This window comes from Clinocottus analis, unplaced genomic scaffold (genome assembly GCF_023055335.1).
Source record: "Clinocottus analis isolate CAN_PGR_092001 unplaced genomic scaffold, fCliAna1.0.p SCAF_22, whole genome shotgun sequence".
Taxonomy (NCBI): domain Eukaryota; kingdom Metazoa; phylum Chordata; class Actinopteri; order Perciformes; family Cottidae; genus Clinocottus; species Clinocottus analis.
In genome coordinates this window covers 10,951,126-10,975,076 of record NW_027175954.1, presented here as the reverse complement: position 1 = coordinate 10,975,076, position 23,951 = coordinate 10,951,126, and the positions used below count along the sequence as shown (strand labels likewise).

Below are 23,951 nucleotides of genomic sequence, written 5' to 3'. Positions count from 1 at the left end.
ACAGTGGAAGTCTTTACATTCAGACAGAAGTAGACAAAAGCAGGCTTCTCATTTCTAACAAAGACTGTCAAGTTTGATGGCAAAATGACATCTGGAACAAGCGAGCAGGGTTTTTTTTTCATCTGTAGCTAATTATTGCTTGGTTGTAAACGTCATCTCCAACTGATTGTTTCTGCTGTTAGCTTCGTTAGTTGCTAGCAATCCTGTAACTAACAATTGATCTCTTGTGTTTTGCAGTTGTGTGAAAGTTTTAGAAAGACACCATATTGAGGGGTTGATTCGAGCCATTCAGCCACACTGACAAATCACATCCACGTGAAGTAAAAAGGCCATAATGAGCACCTGTTATTAGACCATTACAACCATCTAATGGCCTGGCCGGTAGTGCAGGAGTGCATCAAACACACACAGGTATGAATACACTCTTAGTCCTAGCCTCTGGTCTATAAAGAGTTAAAACTGCGGCCTTGAGAGAGTTTGATAGAGAAGAACGCGTTTGGTTTCACGGTAAATGTTAACGCCAACTCTAATCTCTGATGGCCATCACTAGATTGATTGAGGGATTGATTGAGGGTTATTAGTTTTGCATGGCATTACCCTACATTCACCTAGCACCTTTGTCCAAAATGACTTGTACTGTATAATTCTATCCATGTATACACTTAGGAGCCAATTTGAGTTGAATTAGACCTTAAATGAGGTCTGATATTGAAATCTGATACATTTCTTTGAGAAAATCAGTCAGTTCTGTCAGCATGCAACCTGTTTTTAATTTACCATGCTTTCTTTTTTATACACGTATAAGTACACATCCGTGCCATCATGGCCCTTTTATAAACCCAGATCTTTATTCATCAGATGTGTGGGAGAGAAGCAGCTCATATAAATATGAGTACCACTTATTATGGAACTTCAAATGTGCTGTGAGTGAGAGTGTGGTCCACAGTGAGCATTGCTCTCATTCATAATACGCTGAAACACGGCGAGTTACTAACCTCACATTCTGTACTAAATGCAGCAGGAAATGCTTGATTTCCTGTAGTGAAGTGAAGGTGGGGGCTATTGTCTGTGTGTGTGTGTGAGACACATTGGGAGTGTGTCTGTCTATGCATGTCAACATTTCTTCTGCATTTAAAGATCTATCAAGTAGCGTGTACTTCTCAAAAGCATCCACGGAGAACAGTGCTTAATTAGACACAGATGATGGCCTCATGTAGACAATTACTATGTTCAGTAGTCAGTTGGAAGCTGAAGATAAGTGGGAAGTTCCTTCTTATCACCAAATCTAAAACAGTGAAAAAAGTGCATCTCACATTTTCAAATCGATTCATATTCGTTGTTAGTTTGATGTCTCTGTCCCTAAATGACGTCAATGAAAGCTATTACTGATCTGAGAATAGATTTGGCACATTGGTGATATTATATGACTGTGTTGCAAAACAAATTAAAACCTCAGAGGGCCTTTAAAACATCTGCTGGGGCTTCACTCACACGCTTATCTCTCCTTTTTTTAACTGTGCTTTCACTGAATGCTGAACAAGTAAACTATTTAAGACAGTGTGAAGTAAGTATTTTCTGTAAGTGACATCAAGTCGTTGAATTCACCAGAAAAATGACCTTATTTTGCAATTTTGGCCACAACCCTCTTGACGAACAAGCTTTTTTTAACAGTGGTGTCAAACACACACACACACACACACACACACACACACACACTCATACTGCCACCTCTGATCCCCGAAAATACTATACTGTTGTCAAGGAAACCGCCAGAGCCTATCAAAGTGTGTGTGTGTGTGTGTGTGTGTGTGTGTGTGTGTGTGTGTGTGTGTGTGTGTGTGTGTGTGTGTGTGTGTGTGTGTGAGCAAGGGTGCATTTGTGCATCTTGGAATAGCTTCAGTGACGCATACATTTGCTCACAAACACCATGCCAGCTAACCGCCCTCTTTCACCTCCCCATTTTGTGTTACAACGTACATCCATCTGTCCTCTCATCTTTTTCCTTCTTCCTTTTCTTTTTCTGTTCTTTGATTTCACTCCTCTGCTCGGTCCTTTTCGCTCACTGCTTCTCGTCCACCTTTCTCCTCGTCTTTCCTCTCCTCTCCTTGTATTCAGGGAGTTGTGGTTCATTCCTTCCTCTTCTTGGAAACTATCAATCTTTCCACAGATATGACATTTCCACTAAACCACAGATTGATTCATGTTATTTATGATCACATTTCATTTCTTCAACCTTCAAGAGAAAAAGTGGAAACGCATCTAATCAATCTTCTCAGTCTCAAGCTGATTACATTAAAAAGTTTTCTTTTCAAACAAGATTTCACGCGGAAAAGAAGAATGCACCACAGGCTGCCACAACTTGTTCTTGCGTGATATCAGTGGTAGCGATTCTGCTTATGAGCCATGTAAGGTTTATTTTTCCAGGCAGTAAAATCCCATGAGGCAGCGATGACTTCATATTGTCTCTGATTAATGGCTCTACACGAGGATGGGGGGTGGATGAAAAACTCTGCCAAAATCCCTTCTCCTCTGTCCCCTCAAGGCATCTACAACCTACATTTATACAACAACCACGATGCTCTGGTGGCAAACTGGAATCTTATTTTCATATCTGGCTGTTGAATAGAAGGATGTCTACATGTGACACAGGTCTCGTTATTATTGACCTGCTAATTATTCCCACAAATGACATAAGATGTCAGCTGTTTGAAAATTTTGTCCAACAGTTTTGCCATGTTTTAGGCAGCCTCTCCTAATATAGATTCATTTTGACATGACAACTAGCTATATTTAAATGCTAATCCTTAATCCAGCATCAAAGAAAGATTTAGTGCTGGCAGCCCTCAGTACTGATAAATATAAACTTTAGCTTCAGTTCATCAATCTTCACTTTGTCACTTTCATGGCTCCTGATCATAGTGTCACTTCCATGTGATGGATATATTTTTAGCAACACAAGATGACAAAAAGAATGATATCTGATAATCTGACCACACGTGAAAACAGATCACAAGTTCGCATGTCATCAGATCTCCCAACTTTCTGTATGAAGGTCAGAAAACTCTGTTGTGTCCAGCTTATTAACCCTCAACCTCATACCAACTTGCATCCACAGGAGCTCAGAGGCCTGCGACCAATAAAGTTTGCCGCAGTTTTGGCATTTTCGCAAGTGTTTGCGTGTATGTGAGAGTTTGTGATGTGTGTGTGTGTGTGTGTGCATGACTCGTTCTGAGTCACTGCTGTCCCCCTGGGTGCACAGCCAGGGCAGTGGCGGAGGGTTTATGTGTGAGTGTGTGTTAGCGAGAGAGTAAAGGCTTAGTGTGTCTGTACACATGTGCGTGCATATTAACATCCATATATTTGTGTGTGTGTGTGTGTGTGTGTGTTTATTTGTCCTTTGGAGCAGCCCAGACCTGAACACTCTCCTCTGATGACTCAAGTCCACGACTGCGTCCAAAACTGAATATTTCTTCATTCATTTTGAGTCATCCATGTCTTACAAATAGGGTTGTCTTTTTACATTTAGTGTTGTTTGTTTTAACAACTGATTATACTTTATCTCATTTTCAAAAACACATATGTCAGTAAACGCCCTTTTAAACCCATCCTTTCAAAAGAAAAGTATAATTTTTTTGTTTTTTAAATATTGTAGCGATATTTCATCAACAAATCCCATGAAAAGATCAAAACCTCAGAATTAATTGATTTTGCCATAGATCTTGTCATGTTCTTAGATAATGGAGATCCATTGTCTAAGAACATAATTAACTTATCAATAGGCCACATTGACACGCCCCATCAGTATCAGTTTATTTTTTAAAGCTCCAACATACACAGTCCTGCTGTCAAAAATACTGACTGCGTCACATGTGTATCACTCCGATGGTAAAAAATAGTTCTCGAAAATAGACTATTTCCTCTTGTTCGATTAACATTTGGTCAAATCTACAGCGCCCAGCTGTTTCATGATATTTTAGAGACTTTCTAAAAAATGAAAATGAATAGTTGTGATTTGTTTTACAGATGTCTTCAGGAGGAACACATTGCGTGGAATTGGTTGACAATACAGAAATCGATGATGGATGAAAAATATATCGAAAATTCCCAGCCATAAACCCTTCAAGGTACAAGGCATTGATACAAGAAAATCTCATAATATTTACTGGACTGCCAGGTTTGGCGACGAGCATTAATGCGAGCAATTATCACAAGCCATTTGAAAGGGTAATGGCCATGGTGAGCGGTACATTAAAAACAGTCAAATGAGCTTCATCTACACATGCTTGTCACAGCGAAGGGAAGCACATTGCTATTCACCAGATCTTATAACGTGCAAGTCCACAGAAAAGAGACGAACGGCCTGTGATAATGCTACACTGGTTTCACAAAATAAGTCGACGATAGACGCAAATCTGCGCCAGTGTTGAGGCACTTTAGCCCAAACTCGGTTTAGTTACTCTTATTATAAAACAACGAGAAGAATTATAAGTAATAAAATAAAGGACAAGAAGATGACTTAACAACAACAGCAAGGAAAAGGAGAAGCCGTGAGCCAGCTGGTCTGATCAGGCCACCTGTTGAGTGGGAACACATCCGACTGATAGCTGCTCAACCTGAAGCTCAGTGTCAGTCCCGGCAGCAGTTGAGTTCAGGGAATGGTGGAGAACAGATAAAAAGGACTCTTCCTCAGTGGAGTCAATTAAGCTGTCAGCATGTGTGTGTGTGATCGGAGCGGGACCCGATGGTTGTGACTCAGGATGGTGCTGGTGAATCAAATGGAAAACCAGCATCATTTTAGGGTTTCAGTCTGTTTTTTTGGGGGGCCTCTGTCTGGACTGCTGGGATGAGGTGGAAAGAAGAAAAGAAAGAGAGAAGGAGGGTTTATTCCCACAATGAGGGTGTTTTCCAATTCGACTTTACAGTTAAATCTTTTCTTGGCGTCATTATGTGGAGGGAAAAAACATGATGGAGGTCTATTACAAACACTCTGCTGTGATTAAATGTGCGGCTTTCTTGATGGGAGTGTACTTTTAGTGCAATTATGTCTGTTATATGTGGTTGTATGTCTGTTAAATGCGTATATGTTCTGTTCATTAACAACAATTAAGACATTTAGCAAGCGGTGTTAACAGCAACATATAAAGTAGTATGCAGTACTATATGACCTGCAGTTGAACTGAGTAATCAGACTGATGATCACGCTGAGACGAGTCTGTGAATGATTTGTTTTGGTAGCGACTGAACTAATAGCAGCAGGGGTGATGAAGAAAGGAGAGCGGCAGCATCAACAACATTTGAGGAGGACCCATGGAGGTTATAAGCTCCATGTGTAGACGCTCAAACACGTCGCGTCTGAAACTAAAAAGGGCCCATTTCAAGCTGCTCCAGTGACTCACTGCTCCTTCTCCCGACTTTACGGGAAGTGGAATGTGTTTTTAATTCTTCAGGTTTTTTTTTCCACCACCTCCTCCTCCCCTTTTGGTGGAGCACTGTGGGTAAATGTTTGTCTGTCTGTGTGAATGTTGTGGTGTGTCTGTTTGTTCATGTGTGTGTCTCAGGTCTATACTTGAGAGCAGGTAGCCCAGATTATGTCATTGGTGTCTAGAGAGAGTTAGCAAAGCCAAACGCTCCAAAGACTCCAGTGTGGCTCCTGTGTGTCGACAAAACACGAGAGATGTCGACCTGAGTAGAGAATAACGTACTATCTCTCTGTGTTTCTTGGCCGGGAGCAGTGACTTCTTTCCTTTCTTGTCTGACAACCTCACAGTGACGACAAGAATTGTCAAACTGTTGAGTTCAGCAAGTGAATAAGGAAATCCCAGGTTTAAACCACAACACAATCAATGAAAAACTTTGTAATGGTGGAGTATGGATTTTGTTATTATTGAAGGGTAGTATGTTTCACAAAATATAAAACCTTTTGTTTCAAATTTTTGATTTCACTAAAAACAAATAACTCATCTGGAATTGGTCTATTTGCTCTGTGATTGCTCACATAACTTCAGGAACACCAATGAAGATAATTCATAGTTTTGATTCCCGGTTCTCAGTCAACGTTACAAATCATCTCTACCAGTAAGTATCATGATAAAAAGAAACATTTGTATAATTAGAGATGATCAAATACACCAACCCTTCATCCAATACTATTTTTCTAAAGCTCAAATTGTTTTGTTTTTCTGGCTTGTCTTCCACTATAAAGGGTTTGAAGTTAATGTGTTCACCTCTCCTGTACTTCTATGTTTTTTAAGTAGCTCAAGAATAATAAGAGCTTTTATTAAATCTGCCCTTAACCATCACCTTACAGAAGTAAGTGCAGAGTCTTGTTATGTCGCCCCGTGGCTGTTGTCAGTCAAAAGCATCACCTCCGGCCCAGACTGGCTTCCTTGGAAACTCTTGGCCTGCATCTGTTTGTCTTGACTAGGGTTTTTCCAGCCTGAGGTGGCTATTTCGGTCAGATAAATACAATGTTGTTTTGGGAGCGGGGGTTGAGGAGCGAGGCGCAGATGAGATCACCTCTCAAGGCTCCTGAGCTGCAAAACAACAGGCAGCAAGACAAGACAAGAACTGCCACAAACGGACTCGGAAAAATAAAGGCTTGGGAAATTATTGACATCCCGTCCAGGATTGAAGTTGGCCCGAGGCAAGGATTCGAGAGAGAACCTGTCCCGCTGTCTCTCAGAGAAATGGGTCGGGGGGGGGGATAAATTTTCTTTCTTTTTTTAAATTATTTTTTAAATCAGTGAAGAAATATTTGTGATCATGAGACATGTGGCTTTGTGCGGCTGACGAGAAGGAAAAGTTTTCAATGGCTGCTGAGAGTATTTTAAGGCCTTCACCACCGGGCAGACCAGACACGTCTGTATTTTGTTATGTGATTAGATTTGTTTGTGTTTGGCTCTGAGGCCATGGGAAAATGAAGGTTTTTTTTCTTTTTCTTTTTTTTTCTCGGGCAGAAGGAAGCATACGGCAGTATACTTCACATTTGAATGAACGTCTGTCTTTCTTGCTCCCTCACTGTCTGTCTGTCTGTCTGCCTGTCTGTGTTTGGACAATGGGAATGACTTCTGTGTCTCAGATGAGTGGCTACAAGTGAGTGTGTGGTGTTGTGTTTCCATGTACATTCATGTCTGTGTGTGTGTGAACGAGAGTTTATTACCATGCGGGTGTCTGCGGTTGCAGCCAGGTGTGGTGGTGGTTGCTCAGGTGTTTGGCTTTGCTACCAGGTACAACACCTGCATGAGCTCTGAAAAGTCAACACCTGAGAACAGTGTGCGAACCTGACTGTGTGGTGTTGGAATGTCACAGTTACTCAAGTACTGTACTCAGGTATTTTAAGGTACTCGTACGTTACTTACATTTAAAAAAGAGTACAATTAACTTATTGTGGAAAGGCACAATCACTTCCTGAACTGTTGTCACCCATATTATGTTCCTACTTCATTTATGTTATGTTAGTATATTCATTATATTTAGTTTTACGGTTTTATTATATGCCTATGTTTTATGTTATGCACTTTTTTAGTAAATACATGATTGCACATGTATATTATCATAGACAGAGAGTCCATTCTACTGCTATTATTTCATCACTATATATCAACAGCGTTAAATGGTCTTAAAATCACAAAAAAAAATATATTATTTTATGTTTATCACAATTATTTCTGGGATCCAAAAAAAGTAGATATTGTGACAGGCTATTATGTTTTCAACCTTTTGGACAGAGCTATGCTAGATGTTTTGCCCTTTTTCCAATCTTTGTAATAAACAAAGCTTCATATATACTGCAAGTGTCGTGCATGAATGAACTTCTGAATGCGATCATATTTTTGATGAACATTGAACTGAACGAGATTTTACAGCATCAATCAAAGAAGCGGAGACATTGGCCACTGTCATTTCCATCACCGCCTCGATAGTCTCAATATTGTAATGGAACTTTTACTTTACATTTTACAATCAAAACAACCTTCTTCCTCCACTGTTGACGAGTGTGTGTTAAGGTGTGTGTGCGTGTAAAACCTCATGCATCTGGAGCTCCTCAAAGGGTATGTGTGGGAGGAGGGAGTTTTGTGGTAAAAATGAGGTCATCATTGCTGTTGATTTATGTGACACACGCTATTACTTACACTGCTGTGACTTCACCAATGTCTCCGCTGACAGCATGAATAATACATGTCCCCACCAAAGGATGACATTCTCCACTTTCTCCTCTCTCATCTGCTATTTCATAAAGTTTACTTCATCATTACTGACCCATGTCAGCGTAGCATGTGTGTGCGTTCCTGTGTGAGCTGTCCCCGTTTTATTTCCACATCGGCTCCTGTGCTGATTATCTGCCATCTTCCATCCAGTTCAACAAGTTCAGCCTTCACATTGGTAGTTTATGAAATTGCACAACAGGATATGGGAAGGAGTGTATGCTTGTGTGCGTGTGTGTGTGCCACACCCTGAGAAAAGTGATTGGCATGTGGAGGTCATTACTTGTGATACATTGTGTAATCGTTGGCTTACCGTAACACAGGTGTCAAACTGACTCACCCCACAGACCTTTCTTCCGTTTCATTTCAGTTGAGTCCTAAGACAAGTATTGATACATGCAGTACAACTACATTTGGTCTTTAACAGAGACATGCAGTGATTTGCCCGGAGTGTTGAGAAACACAACTGACCGTCAGAGAGCAATAGTCATGGATGCGTGGCGGATCCCAATCCCGGATGTGCTTTTGACAGCCAGGCTCAGACATTTTGCCCCAAATGAAGCTCCGGGCCAAGCTGCGGGACGGCAACTTCCAAAGAGAGGTCACCGTGGTCAGCGCGGAGCGGGCACGGACGCGAGGGCAGAGTGAAGGAGAGAGGAGAAAAGGGGTGGAGGAGGAGTGGTGTGGATGGGTGGGGGTGGTGGGTATGGGGACGGAGGACAGCCGTTTCTGTCAGCATCCATCAGGAAGCCCACGGGTGACATGGGAGCAGGCAAGACAGAAGGAATAAAGGGAGGCGAAGGAGGAGGAGGAAGAGGAGGAGGAGGAGGAGAGGTCAGGGTGGGGAGTCGGCCCCCTCAGCCCATCGTTACAGCCCTGGAGTACACTTGTTTGCTGTCCCGCACCACCTCCTCCCCTCTCCATCTGTTCCTAGTGCAGATGTGTAACGCTGCAGCTGTCGGATTTCTCAACATGTTAGCCGTTACGGTTGTTTTTCACGTTACTGCTTTACTTTAAATTATGAACACTTAACATCACTGGTAGCGATTTGCCAAAATGTATCATACACAAACGAGAGGACTATATAAAAAAAACTAAAAAATTAGGGGAGAAAACATAATGAATACAAAATATTGTATGCAGAACATGAGAGATCACTTAAAATATATATAGATAAGTATAAAAATGTTATGTTGTTTTTGGAAATATACATGCATTTTTTTCCATAGCTCTCATATATCTGAAGTCTGGTCTTCTTTCAAATTAACAGGAGAAGCCTCATTATCTTATTGAATTAGGTTTTCATTGCACTTAATTTAATTGCTGAAAAAATCTGATATGTGGAGTCAAGTTATAAGTTAATGCTGTAGAGGAACAATAACTGTAATGTAGGCAATTTGGAAAGGAAAGAATGGTCTTTTTATGTAAAAATGGATCTTAATATCAGAAGAAAGTCTTCCTTTTTTCAATCTAGCTTGCTCATGGTGTGGTTAAGTCAGCTGCACCTTAACATTATAGAAATAATAACATCCTCAGGTTGACTTAGATAATAACTGCAGTCTCACTGTGGAGACGTTGTCTGCAGTTTTCAGATCCCAGAGGGAAAAACATGTTTTGCTGCAGTCCAGACATAAACAGCGGTGTGGCCGGCCAGAGGAAGCTGTGAGGCCGGTGCTGCAGGAGGCAGCTGGCAGTGAAACAGGCAACAGGTCCACAGCACTGTGACACTCAAGTGCAAACACTGTTTTGACAAATCAGAACTAACGGAATGATTCTGCAATGCACACACTGTGTGTAGGGGGGTTTTAAGCTTTTTCACATCAAAGACTCTTCACCTCCGCCCCCGGCTCATTCACTGCCAAAAAATATATCTCCCCATTAGACCATGAACCTGTTTAATTCGATTAAAAAAAAAAAAATCCTTTGGATGCACTTCTGAGAAGGCTGTTGTTGGTAAATATAACTTGGTTCAGAATGATATAACTGTAAGTTTATGCCAGCAGAGTAAAGAGCAAAAGCTATGAACAGAGCAGTCTTTAAATGTACAAAGTGTGCTGATGATTCGGGTGTTAAACATACTTTTAATCGATCCCTGGAGGTTCCTGGAGCCCACTGGCAACTACTTTGGCTATCTATAAGTGTCACTTTAGGCCTATATAAACCAGATAATGTGTGTATATGTGCACACAGAAATCAAATACCGCACATAAGTTGAAGAAAGAAAAAGTGGGATTTTTAAGTGGAGTGACAGGAAATTGTGAGGGAAAAGACCATAAAAGGCAGTGTGGAGCATTTAGAGGGATCTATTGGCATAATGTTAGGTGTGTGTGTGTGTGTGTGTGTGTGTGTGTGTGTGTATATATATATATATATATATATATATATATATATATATATATATATATATATATATATATATATATATATATATATATAACCTCCGTACATACGGAGTAGAGTCCGCATGTGTCTGCAGCCTCGAACAGTCAAATGAAACACTGATCGGTCTATTGCGTTTTTGTTTTTTCACGGCAGCCACTGTAGGACATGAAAAAGGTTTCAGTTGGCTAAAAATCTGCAAGATGCTACAGCACACGAATATGGGAAGATCAATACATTACATTAACGTAATGTAAAAGATCAATACCTCGTTTTTGTCTTATAATAACCTGGAGCCAAAACGTCACCTTAGTTTAGCATAAAGACCGGAAACAGCTAATCTGCATACCAGCATAAAGCAAACAGGCTATATGCTGTTTGTTTAATCTTTACAAGAAGAAAAGCGTAAAAATATCTTTTGTATTTTTTGCAGAACTATTTGTTGGCATCTTTCCCGGTTACCTGGCAATCTCACAAGACTATACTTCCAGGAAAAAAACCTGACTCACAACCCCCCTGTGACACCACATGGGCTGTTTTTATTCCTAATTTTGTACGGATTAAACAAATCATACTGCGTATTATGTATAGAGGTGATGGTTACCAGATTTGGACAGAGCGTAGCTGTTTCCAGCCTAATGCTAAGCTAGGCTAGCCAAACGCTTGGTAGCTTCATACTTACCATCAATCTTCTCATTTAACGCTCAGCAAGTTAAGCGTGTTTCCCAAATTTCCTGGAAGTAAAGATAAATAAATATGTCATCACACACACACACACGCACGCGCACACGTACACGTACACACACACACACACACACACACACACACACACACAAACACACACACACACACACACACGCGGCCCTTCCAAACAAGTCTTTCTTTCTGCATTGCATCTTGGTACCATTACACTGTGAGACAGACCATTAACAAATAGCTGATTCATTCTGGATCAGACAAGCTTGATAAAGTGGTCTTGTTTAAACAAAGTGAGCAGACGGCCAGAAAGATACTGTATGTGATTGTTACAGAACGACAGAACCAGCTTGTATCCGACGAGAGCTGATAGAGAGACAGATAACACACACACAGGGAGAACCAGACAGACAGGTCCTTATGCACAGAGAGTCCTTCTTGTGAGGCTGGGCGTGTGAGACAGGGAGTGCCTGAAACACGCACACACAGAGACACAGAGACACACACCTACACACGCACAGACACAGACACGACAGACAAAAACAAATGTGAAAGTACAGGGTTAGAATTAGTACAATAAACACTGAGTGGAGTCACGTTTGTGTACTCAGTTTAAAGAGCGTGTTGGATCCCGTTACTGGCTTATTTGCGCCAGTTCACTCGAGTCTAAATAAATAGTTGTTGTCATATGAATTACTTTATTTTTTGGCTGAGTGTGTGTATGTATGAACTGGCATAACTGTGTGTGCAAGTTTATCTTTTTTCTTGAGAGACATTTCCTTTCTTTTTTTGGAAATGTAAAATACAGCAAAGTTTTCTAATTACATTGAACAGAGATGTACATTTCTCTATTTGTAATGTTATGTTGCTTTCCATTTTAAGGATTATGCATATTGTTGTGTAGTTTGTTTCCAAAGTGTCTTTGAAGCTCTGCTCTATATCCCTTATCATCCATCAGCGTTGTCTTGACTTCACTCAGACAAACGTCTCTATTTAAATGGAAATTCCCATTTAGTTTAGTGATAAAAGTTTTGTTCACATTGGTAAAGTCAGATTTCTTTGACATCACTAAGAAGTCAGCGATGAGGATCTGACAAACACAAACCTCCCTGGTTAGACAAACATCCAAATGAACTATCTGTTACAATCTACTACAATTTAAAGTCCAACTTCCTGGTTTAACTTTGATCTACTGTACTTACTGCAAATTTACACGCACACGGTTTTACTGCACAATAAAAGGTAATTACTGACGTTCCAGGTGAGCACACTGTCAAAGAGAAGTGGTTTAGATGATCTGGAGAACAGCTTGTGTTTCTCTCCCTGTTGGACTCTATGCGAGTGCACTCACCATGTTTCCAGAGCCCATCAGTTGCATAAATACAATGTTATTAAACGATGCAAATAATTATCAAAATCACACAAACAAGACCCAAAGGTGATTATCCTTTAGTTGTAGGGTATTTATGGGAATATAAACTGCCTGAATAAAACATCTAGCTCTAACAAGTTGCTTCATGAGATGAGCTGATGCGAGGAAACTAATTGTGATCAAGCACAGGTCTTTAGGAAAGTCAATCTGCCCGACTGCACCTCAGAAACTATAGCAGTAGGAGGAAGCTTTCACAACAGATGTTCAGCCCCTGCTTATAGCAGGAATCTGCGTCTCATGTGGCCTGCATCTGTCATAACAGAGTAAACATTCATAGATTTTAGATGGGACAGATTCCAAGAAACTTGTCTGTGAAAGTTTCTTTTTTCCCCCACATTTTTGTTTGTTTGTTTCACTTTTTTCAGTTTCAGGAGCGCATTTCTTTTCCGCAGAATCCCACAAACTAAAAGTACGCAGCAGGAAATGCACACAAACGTGTTTGATAAGGGAAACGTGTGAACATACATTACCTTGTGGCTAATATGGTCAGCTTGTTTGCGAGGAGCTGCAGGGTAGATTTCCGTCTGAATTTAGACAGTTTCAGTAAACCCAGCTGCTCCTGGTTCCAGAGAAACACGCACACAAACATATTTCTTTGAAATCCTCCCCCACACTTATGTTTTCACACTTAATGACAAAACATACACCACATTTCCCCTTAAGCCAGCACAAAGACTGGAATGTGTTGCCCTTTTTAAAAACTGACTTGGGAGACAGGAGAGCCACTAGTGGCCAGGCATGTTCTCTGTCGCTTGATCGTGTCTGATAAACTGTTACTGCTGGCCTTTGATGCTGGTCAAGTGATAATCAGGGGAAATACATTATTTCTGGGTCACTGAAACTAGGAATGACTCAGTTTAACAGAAAAAAAAACAGGCACTTACTTGTAACTCTTTGTGAAGACAACAAAGTGTGACATGACGCAGCTTATTAAGATCATTTATTCATATTCTCTTCTTAGCACAATAGATGCATTTTCATTTGCTGTATCAGGTCATGACGTCTCTGCTTATAATGAGTGTGTGCTCCCCAAACTTAACACAATAAATCTATTCTATTATAATCTAATCTATCTATTGTAACGCTAATTGCATTGTGTCGTAAATGCCTATTAATCTCCTGTCCCTCTGACAGCGTATGTGCCCTAGTCAGCAGGATGGCATCTTTGACTGTGGCGAGGAGCCAAAGCATTTAAGCCTGCAGCACCTCTCCATATTGTTCTGTCTGCCACACAACAAAACCAGGGCCTCCATTGCAAAATATAGCTAAGAGCAGCACTGAGCTGCAAACAGACGGGGCAGGTCAGGGGGCTGCTGGTGTCCAAGTCGTTCAGTCACGCTAACATTTCTCTGCTTCTATTCGGGTTGGTTATTATATCTCGACTAATGACCAGCAAGGAGGAGGCCGGATCGTTTGAAACCATGCCGACAGTTGCTCCAGAGGTAGATTATAGTGTCCGTCCAGACTATCTGAACTACTTTGTTGTTGTGTTGGACATGTTGTTACATTGTGTTGAAGTGATTTGGTGAAACAACATTTCAAATGGGACTGCTACAGGAAAATCAGGATGACGATACAAGGACCGGACAGGAAAAGGAGGAGAAACTAATCCTGACAGCCTGGCAACACATGGTGAGCACACAAGGAAATACAATCCATATAACTGTGTCCATCAAGACTTTCAAGCAATTTCAATGGAGGGATGTTTATCAGAAGTATATGGAATTTAAAAAGTCAAAGAGTTATTTGAAAACCTGTCGACGTGGAGGATGTCAACGGCCAAGTGTCTTCTCTGTTTAAAGTTGTTTGAACTTCTCTAACACACAAAGTATCTACTTTAAACCCACAAGCGTGGAGCTTCATCTGGCGGGTGGATCGCTCACGCTATCCCTCACAAGCAAGCCACTTACAAGGATTGAGCCCTCTTCTTAGTTTACCCATGCAAATTGTATTAGGCTTTTTAAAATGCTTTTTGTTTCCTTGTAGAACTGTTGTGGCTCTAAAGCAAGTGTTGCCCTCTATCTTCATGCTGGTATTGTGGTCGTAGTAGCAGAAGTAGCAGCACTCATTATTTGTGAGAGCAGGTCTTTGTCCGGTGTGGTTAACCGACCTAAATTATAGTACAGCAGTGTTTCCACTAACAGCTGACAGTTGTGTTTGCCTCATGCAGTCTTCAGCTCTGCGGCAGCACCGTCTGTGTCTGGATTTCAGAGCTCCAGGCCCGGCTCAGTCTTTCCTGGCCAAGCAGAGGCAGTCCACCCAGGCCAGGAGGGCGTTTTCACCCGGGCTGCAGCCTAGGTAGGAGCCTCCATCCGCAGTGGGAGATGGAGGAGGTCAGCCCACTCATGGGCATGCTGGGATGCCAGGTTGTGGAAGAAGGTCTCAATTTGTACTTTTTTTTTCATACCCTCTTTGGTTTGCTGCTATCTCCTCCTGCTGGTCAATGTTGGAATCTGTAGTGATATTTGTGATTGCAGATAACTAAATTGTAAGTGCCATAAATCACAGTTTTTATGTTTTATACCTATATGTGTTCTTGTCAACAATATGATCTGCTTCATTCCTTATAATATAATATTTATTCATTCATTTTTTTTACAGGTAAGATCCAGAAATAATGCTAAACAATGATTAATCATTTTGTAATTAATGCAAAACAGTTGTGTTATCTCATTTGTTTTATTGTTTTATTCAATAGTTATTTAAATTACGTTTAAAAATACAACAGATAATTCATTAAAATAAAGTGAAAACAGATTTGATGTTTTAGCACCATTTCAAACGGAAATTTCTTTTACAGACTTTAGTGTTCAGGTAATATATTGATATGCTTCAATATAATGTGCAGACAACTGGAAAACATTAACTATTTTGAGGAAAAATCGGTCACATCTCTTTTCTTCAAACAACTCCAAAGCTGTCTCATTGTATTGTAGTTACTGTATTTAACAATCATTGAACAAAACAATGGAGCAGCTGGTTAAATTACTAAGAAGCTAGCTTAATTATTAAGCTAACTGCCACATGGCACCTCAAAAGTCCTGTCTCATTGTGAAGTTGTCGGCTTATTAAACAACACTGAACTAATATGAATACCTTGTGCAGAGTTTGCTTGGTACAAAATTACAAAATGTAAAGTAATTTTCGATTTTTGTTTTCCTTTATTGATAGAGGCCAAGCTCCCTCTGCCTCTCGTCTTAGCGCTAAGCAAGGCTAAATGTGATTAAAAAAAAAAAAACTGGTTTAGCCCATTTGAATTAAATATACAGAGATTAGTATTTTCTTTTCAGAGCACACATCTTCAAAAAATGTTTCTTTAAAATGCCCAGTAGTATCCTTAAATACCAAAACTTTGCTCCCAGGTCCGAGAAATGTAGAACAGGACACATTTGATTTTCAGAATTTCAGGTGAAAGGGAGGGTAATGTGTAAATATGGGGAGCTGTTGGTTTCTTTATCAGAATTTGTGTTAAGTCTTCAGTAAAAGTGCTGCAGATTCAAAGTAAAAGTGGCAGCACAGTTTGGTATCTATGACTAATGCCACGAGTGAAAACCCAAAACAGGGTTTCAAACAGCCAAAAGTTCATGGGAACATCACGACCCGTCGTCCACCTAAGACCCAGTGAGCTCTGATCCTATGCTCACACTTCGAAAACGCTGAGGCTCATCGTAAGACGGCACGGTGAGGAAGGACATTTTGCTTCCACCAAAGGGAGGTTTGGGAATAGCAGGCGCGGCTCTGTTCTGGTTGATAGCCGGCTGGGAGCTGCAGTGCTCCAGACTGGAGCGGGCAGTCGGGTGAAACAGGAAGGCAGAGGGGTGACGGGAGGTGAAGGGAATGGCGGAGGCTGATTGGGTGGAAGTCTCTTTTGAGGACTGGGGTGGAGGAGGAAGAAGTGAGGCAGAGGCCTGGGTCTCATCCCTTGTACTGCTTACATTCCCTCTTTCCTCCCACCTCTGCCACTCTTCCTCACTCTTCTCCTCCACTGCTCTCTCTCCCTTCTTCTCATTGGCTGCAAGGTGCCCTCCTCGTCTCTCCTGCTGCTCCGCCCCAAACTGAATCTCCAGCAGAGGCGTTCTAGCGCTCTTCTCCTCCCTGAAACTGCACACGGTGCTCTGTGTTTCCTGCCCCAGCCCTGACGGCAGAGACCCACCTTTACCTATTTTACCACTTTCATCATCCTCCTCATCGCTGGTGCATTGGTCAATGCTGGGAGAGTGGCGTAGCCTCTGGAGTTGTGCTGAGGTGCGCCGAAGGGCCCCTCCCATGAAACCCTTGGGGGAAGGAGCCACGGTGAGCAGGCGGTTAAAGAGGGCCATGTTGGGGTGATGAACACCTGACTCCTCCAGGTTCTCAGCAATGTCCTCCAGAGGCTGGAAGTGCATCTCCTCTTTAGGGATCCTGTCAAAAAAAAAGTCACGGTTATTTACCTCTCATCTTCCTGAGTGGTTGTGTTTGGACATTTTTGACCTTCTCAGGCAGAATACTTTCACTTTCATCACCCAAACTTTCCCACCCCGTGATTCAAACTGAAAGTATCATAGGCACAAGTCACATGCACGTAGAACAAGAAAGTAAAAACCAGAGACTCACGCCATGTCGAAAGTGGACCCCTGGAAGGAGGGTTTGCGGAGGACAAAGAGAGTGGCGGCGGTGTACGGGGGTCTGGGGTTGGAGTCGTTCCAGTAGCGATCTCTCTCTATCATCGGCAGATCCCCATACATCTCGTCCACCGCCATCATAGACACCTGCAGAGGAAATCGCAAACAGACACACGGAGTAAAGGCACTGAAAGTACAAACAAATAAGTTACAGTTATAATGAACTTAAATAAAAACACGACGGTAAAGCTCAAATGGGGAATTCAGCAGCATGTGGGTTTGCACAATGTCAGCCAAACAGCATTAACATCGAGAAACCTGGAAATTTCTGTCTATTAGCCAGTTGGTCTCAAAGTCGTCGTCGTCTTCTCCAAAAGGGTTGATCAGCTGCTCTGCAACCTTTAGAAGACAGAAAAGGTAAATAGCTAACAACATGAATTATTGATTTTATCTTCGTGCTCAGCTATCACAACAGATGACATGTGACCCTCTCTCTGACCTTGAGCCATCCGGCGTAAAAGAAGAACTGCAGCAGGGTGAAGATGGGTACGTAAAGGTCGAGGTCATGACCTGGATAGCCCTGATCGGGGTCCAGGAACTGGCGACCAATCAGACACACCAGGAAAAAGCTGTACACAGCCAAAGTCACCACCTGTAGGAAAGATGGAGGCAATTGGTAATATTATACTGTTTTTTCATCCATATTTGTATTTGTGCATTCGTGCTCAAGCATAGTTAAGCATGATAGATACTGTTCACCTGATGTTATGTGTTTATTGTTAGATGCCGGACATTTTATCGAGCGAGACAATTGTTTTGTTGCTGCTGTTTACATTCCTTCTGATGCAAATAATACAAAATGACTGACACTGGACTGCACTACTGTTTGAGTTCATAATGACAATCCATTGTCCTTGAATCCTTGAAAGTGGACATATTGAAAGTCCACAATGTATAAATATAAAGATATAATATGTAATGCAAAAAGTTAGTAAAGAATTACTTTGCAGTTTAGCGCATTGTTTTTTTTTAAAGTGAAGAATAGTTATTTTAAGGAAATACTTTTCTGTATCTTTCTGACTTATAATACCCAAGACACCAGATTTATTTATTCTTCTTAAAAAGTGAGTTGGTTGAGCATGAAATTATCTCTAAGGGATTTATTTGTAAAAAGGTCCAAGATGTTATTAAAATCTTGGTCCAAAGAGCATTGTAGTACTAAATAGCCTCCAGACCTTTTTCACAGCAAACAGTTTTGTCTTGACATAGTAAGAAAATCAAAGGTGTTATTAAAACCATTAACTGTGGGTACTGTTCTGTTAACATGTCCCTGTTAGCCAAGACAGTGTGTCGTTTAAATATGTACTTTTCTTACTGTAACAGATCAGAATGTCTCTGAGAGATAAGATTATGGAGCCGGCCGGCTCATAACAGAATGAAAGTACAACGTTTGAATCAATAAACTTTCGGACTCATGTAGGCTTTCCTCATCAATTGGAACTGAGGGCGGTGGGAAGACATATCATCAGAAGCTATAAACCTTTACTATTATTTAACGACCCAGAAGACGTGAAGTCCTTGAAAGTTATTTTCATACTGTTCAAACCAGCAGCTCCATTTTACGATTACATAGTTTGATACTGATTGGAGCCAAACGTGCATATCAACCGGCATCTCCATTGCCTACCAGTTCAAGTTTGTTTGTCAATTCAGCAGTATAAACTAGGATGACACATCTTCTCTACCAATGTAGTAAACTGACAAGTCTCCAGGAGAAAAGAAAGAGTGTATTGGTGCAAGTGAGAGTTCAAATTACGATGTGAGTGCGAGTGCGCTGTACAAATCATGAAGCATCCCGAGCAGCCGAGCGCTTACCTGAGTGTAGACGAGGGGAACGCTGATCATGTCATAATGAAACAGCATGCTGCACTTCCCTCTGAACGCATTCAGCTCCTGTTCACACACAAACACACACACACACACAGAGAGAGAGAGAGAGAGAGAGAGAGAGAGAGAGAGAGAGAGAGAGAGAGAGAGAGAGAGAGAGAGAGAGAGAGAGAGAGAGAGAGAGAGAGAGAGAGAGAGAGAGAGAGAGACAGCATTCATTCACCAAACTCCCCTTCCTTCATCTCAAACCGAATCTTTGTCAGAACATCATCTGCGTGTATGTGTGTGTGTGTGTGTGTGTGTGTGTGTGTGTGTGTGTGTGTGTGTGCTGTACCTCCAGCAGTAGTTTGAGTGTGTGGTCGTCTTTGATCCTGCCCTCGCAGCGGGCCGCAGCCGCCAGGTTGGTGAACCAAACGCAGGGGATCCAGTATTTGTTATAAGGAGAGTGGAGACCCTCAAACTTCTTTCGTTCCTCTCTTGACATGAATCCTGCACAAACAGCAAAACATGAAAATCGGCTCGCAGAAAGGGAGGGCTGGAGGATCAATATTCTATGATTACATCTGAGGTTGCCAGAAATTTGGGCAGGGATCACATTCACTCTCGTTACTCTTACATAATAAAGTATATTTTTGTTATTTGTACTTTTTTGAGTATTCTTACGGTAAACATGTCAAGAGGCCAATTACGACTATTTATCACAGGTATTACTTTGCTGCATTTCAAGTCGCCTTTGTGACAGAGTAAAAACAAAAGTCAGATGAAAATGTCCCGATAATCGGTGTGAGAATTTAATCGAAGAAACGAAAATAAATCACAAACTGCAGACAGCAGCTGCAGTTGTGGCTGCGGCCACCGTGCGGCAGAGCTCCGTTTCCAGTGAGGTGACGCTGGAAATCATACTTAAAAAATGTTGTGTTCACTGGCAGCCGATTTCAGGGACTGAGATAACTTCAAGCACAATCAAATTAAGGCGCACACAAGGCTTGGGTTATAATTAGTATTATTCTATCTCAGTTGTCTTTTCTTTTTTTTTTTAAAGATGCACCTATCTTTATTTATGAACCACTGGTAGAGCACCCACCATGTCCGTGACCTGTACAGTGAGGGCAGTCTGAGTCTGCCAACCTGCTAAATGCTGACATGCTTGTTGTGGACCCTCCAGCTGTGACTTCTGCTCAGAACTTCTTCCTTCAGTGAGGTGCGTGAGGACTTTTGAGGCGGTTAATCCCTGATGTGATGGAAGAGCCAAATTCAGACCAAGTGTTTTGAATTTGAGGAGCACAGTGGGACCTTAAAGTATAAGTGGACTGTGGAACAGAGAGGCCAAATGGACTGGTTATATTTTTATATATTTGTGGAATAAATTAAGCTGACAGGCTAAAGCTATAGTTGATGTTGAGTTTACATTGTTTATACTAGTCTGCTGATTCAAAAAAGAACTCGAAGGCCTTGTTGTATTTATTGTTGATAATGGTTGTACAATTGTCTGAGTTTTGTCTCTTTTCTGGTGAATTCTTGTGAGATGAAGGAAAGCGGTTGTAATTGATAATTCATATTTTGCACAAAATGCAGATTTTACTGTTGTTGTTCCACTTGTGTATAAATTAACATTTAATGCAATCAAAAGCTATCTAAAGCTGTTTTTAATTTAACAGTAGTTTCAAATCATCAACCCTCCCACACACACACACCTTTAGAAATGTAATGCAGTAATGTTTACTCATACTTTTTGACTGACACTTTTTATTTTCACTTAACTGTAGGAGTTCAATATTTTAGTATTCTTTCCACCTCTGAATAGTCGTATAGACTAATTTCCAATTAAGTATTTTTAAAGTGTGTGAGAACGAATTGTGTCAAGAAAAGAGCTCTATCAGTGAGAAAATGAACACTGTATATTATACTTAAAATATACTAAAAGTCACACTGTCACAGAGAGGATTGCTACACAAGCGTCTCATGATCTTGTAACTGTTGTATGATAAATGCATTTTATCACCAGTGTATTTCAAGATGTGCCTGTTCTTGTGATTTCTCCTGTTCACTGCTGTAGAGAATGTTCCAGAGAGTAAACAACACACACTGATGACGTAAGTGTGACTGATCACATCTCTCCATCGACAACAAATTTCCCCTTGGGGATGAATAAAGTACATATATATATATATGCAACCCGGCCCGTTCTCATTTTGAGGATGTCAAATAGTGACACGTTGTCACGGCCCGCTGCGTCTTATATGAGACGCAGTGAGCCCTCAACTAACTACAATGTAAAGCCATCAGCGTAATTATTACACTCATTACTACTGGACGTAATACAAACGAGCAAACATCAGATCGTTTCAGTTTTCTCAGTGAAGATGTCCTAACCTGCTCCGTGGATTGGCTACGTGCCACTTGTTTGTAAAACCTCTCATCCTGGCTCGATTTCTGTTAAAGTTTTGAGCACCTGCTCCACCTCCAACCTGTTGTTAAAATCGTCGCTCACAGTTCATTAATATCACTCTCCATTACATAGAGAGCACGAGAGCGTTACTGCACAGCACAAGAAAAGTTAATCTGACACAAAGCTCAATGCAAAGAACATAGTTGCATTGGCTAAATGCATTGTGTATTTACATGGAGTGCATTTTTTACTATTAATTTCACATTTTACTCATTTTAAATATTGTTTTAGATCATTCACTTCAAAAATCCCAGTGGGTGTTGTTGGATAAGGATGGACTCAACACCACCACCACCTGTTCTGTCGACTCACCCGCCTCCACCACGTGGTCCATGGTGGGGAACCGCTTGAATACGGCCGTGCTGACGGAGCGGAGGATGAGCAGGGCTGACAGACTGGTGTAACGCATCATGGTTCGTCTCAGCAGGCGGCCACGCTCATCGGTCCCTTGGAGGCCCCCCGACAAGATGCACATGAGCCTGTCAGGGAGTGGGATGCTGGTGTACTGGCTCCACCACCGGTTCACCACAAGGGTCACATAGAAACCTGCAGACAGCAGAGCAAAGGAGACACAAGTCAGGACGGGGAGACAGGGAACAGGCCTGGAATCAGGGGCTAAAGGTTTTCTTCGGCATATTTTCTATGAAGAACAATCAGCAAAGTCCTAAGCAAAATTTAAAATGTTGGCTTTACTGTTTTTTCTGCTATTGGGCTCAACTGATACCTCAGTATACATCATATAATTGTATGACACTGTCCATAGAAAGTATTTCAACTTTTTCGTGCAGGAAAAACGAAATAATGAAAAAGATCAGATTAATAAACAACCAAATATACTGTGAAGTCTGTAAAAATGGTAAAGTGCAATCCCTGCTATAATCCTCTATCTGCATACGGTAGCTTAAATTTGTCCTCTCTTATGTTATCCCAAAGAATATAATTAGCGCTTACCCAGTACAAAGGACATAGGGATGAGACTGGCGTAGTGGTTGCAATAAATTGCCAGCTTTTCAAAATACCTCTTCTGATCATCATACAGGACAAATCTAAAAGAGTAACAGTTATGCAATCAATTCAAAGCAGAGATACATGAGTCAACAGCCAGTGTTTTCTAAAGCTGTCCTCTCTATCTTACCTGTATGTGATGCTGATGGCGGTGTACATGGCAAAGAAAGCTAGGAACTCTTTATATAAAACCTTGTAGATGCTGCCTTTCCAGGCCAACAGCAGCTTGGAGAAGCCACAGAAACGGGCGTTTGCAACTCTGGCTGTGTAGGTGACAGTCATTGGTGACAGCCGGATTCTCGGTCCTCAATAAAAGAGCTGGAAGCAACAATCACCTCTGTGATTGCACCTGCTGTGAGAACAAGCAAGCTCATGTAACAAGGGTCAGAAGCCATGAACAGATCAACCGTGACTCAAATGAGACAACTCTCCCAGCTCATTCATTTTAAGTTTTTTCCCCCCATTAACTTAACGGAATTACACTAAAAAAAACGAACTATTCAATTATGTTGGCTGTATCTAGTATTAATAATAATTTTCCCTTACCTTTTCTCGTGTTTTTTCTTGATGAATGTGTCAATTGCTCAGCGCATCTCCGTGCGTAATTGGCCCCACTGGAGAAGTGCATTCACATTTTCACTTAACAGTGTATCGTCTTTCTCTGTGCTCGCCAGTGGAGTTTTTTCAAAGAGCTCATAACTCTGATATCCGCTGGCGTCAGCTCGGTCAACTCGAGGCTCGGTCGGCTGCATGGCAGTAATTCTCGGAGCCTCCTCGGAGCGTCCGTGGTCAGTGCGCCCCGGGGTAAATCCCCAAAACGAGGAGGAGGAGCTCATTAGCGCGGCCCCCGACCGGGAGAGCGCGGCTCGGTGATGGACCACAAGCGACAGGCCGCAGTGCCGGGGCACAAGGAGCGCACAGGACCGAGCAGTACAGTCGGGGATTGTGAAACAGGAGCAAGTGAACCATGGCAAATAGTCGTGTTAAGTGGTATGAAAACAACAACCAATTTCAACGCTTACAGGTTTATAATTATGCCTGTTGAAAAACAAAACAAAAAAAGTGCATTTCCTGCAGTGGACAAAAAGGCATCTTCCTGCGTTCATCCTTTCAAACGTATTTCTCTCCTCTCGGTAGTGGGGTGTAATGATCCCACTTGTTACCAAAGTACTTTCCCAACAGGACATATGTTTCGCAAAGAAATGTACTCGGACTAAATGACTTGCCTTTGGCCATTTTAAGCAGTCTGTGACGCTCATGAGGCTGCACTATTCATTGTTTGTGTCTGGTCCCGTTTA

General features: G+C 41.5%; 1 protein-coding gene across 1 annotated transcript; it reads right to left on the bottom strand.

The window, feature by feature from the left end:
* Positions 1-16,322: 16,322 nt before the first annotated feature.
* On the bottom strand, positions 16,323-22,935 carry best2 (bestrophin 2). The gene is made up of 9 exons (XM_068589180.1): positions 22,784-22,935; positions 22,600-22,694; positions 21,961-22,194; positions 19,534-19,688; positions 19,188-19,265; positions 17,812-17,964; positions 17,631-17,711; positions 17,305-17,459; positions 16,323-17,112 (listed from the first exon to the last, which is right to left on the bottom strand). The coding sequence occupies exons 1-9, from the start codon at positions 22,933-22,935 to the stop codon at positions 16,323-16,325; spliced, it is 1,893 nt and encodes a 630-aa protein (XP_068445281.1).
* Positions 22,936-23,951: the final 1,016 nt, after the last annotated feature.

Excerpts from the sequence above, each read along its gene's own strand:
- best2 (XM_068589180.1), bottom strand. The coding sequence starts at position 22,935 with ATGACTGTCACCTACACAGCCAGAGTTGCAAACGCCCGTTTCTGTGGC. Across the intron at positions 22,195-22,599 it reads CCCTATGTCCTTTGTACTGG|GTTTCTATGTGACCCTTGTG; the intron begins GTAAGCGCTAAT and ends TGCTGTCTGCAG. Across the intron at positions 19,689-21,960 it reads GGACCACGTGGTGGAGGCGG|GATTCATGTCAAGAGAGGAA; the intron begins GTGAGTCGACAG and ends CTGTTTGTGCAG.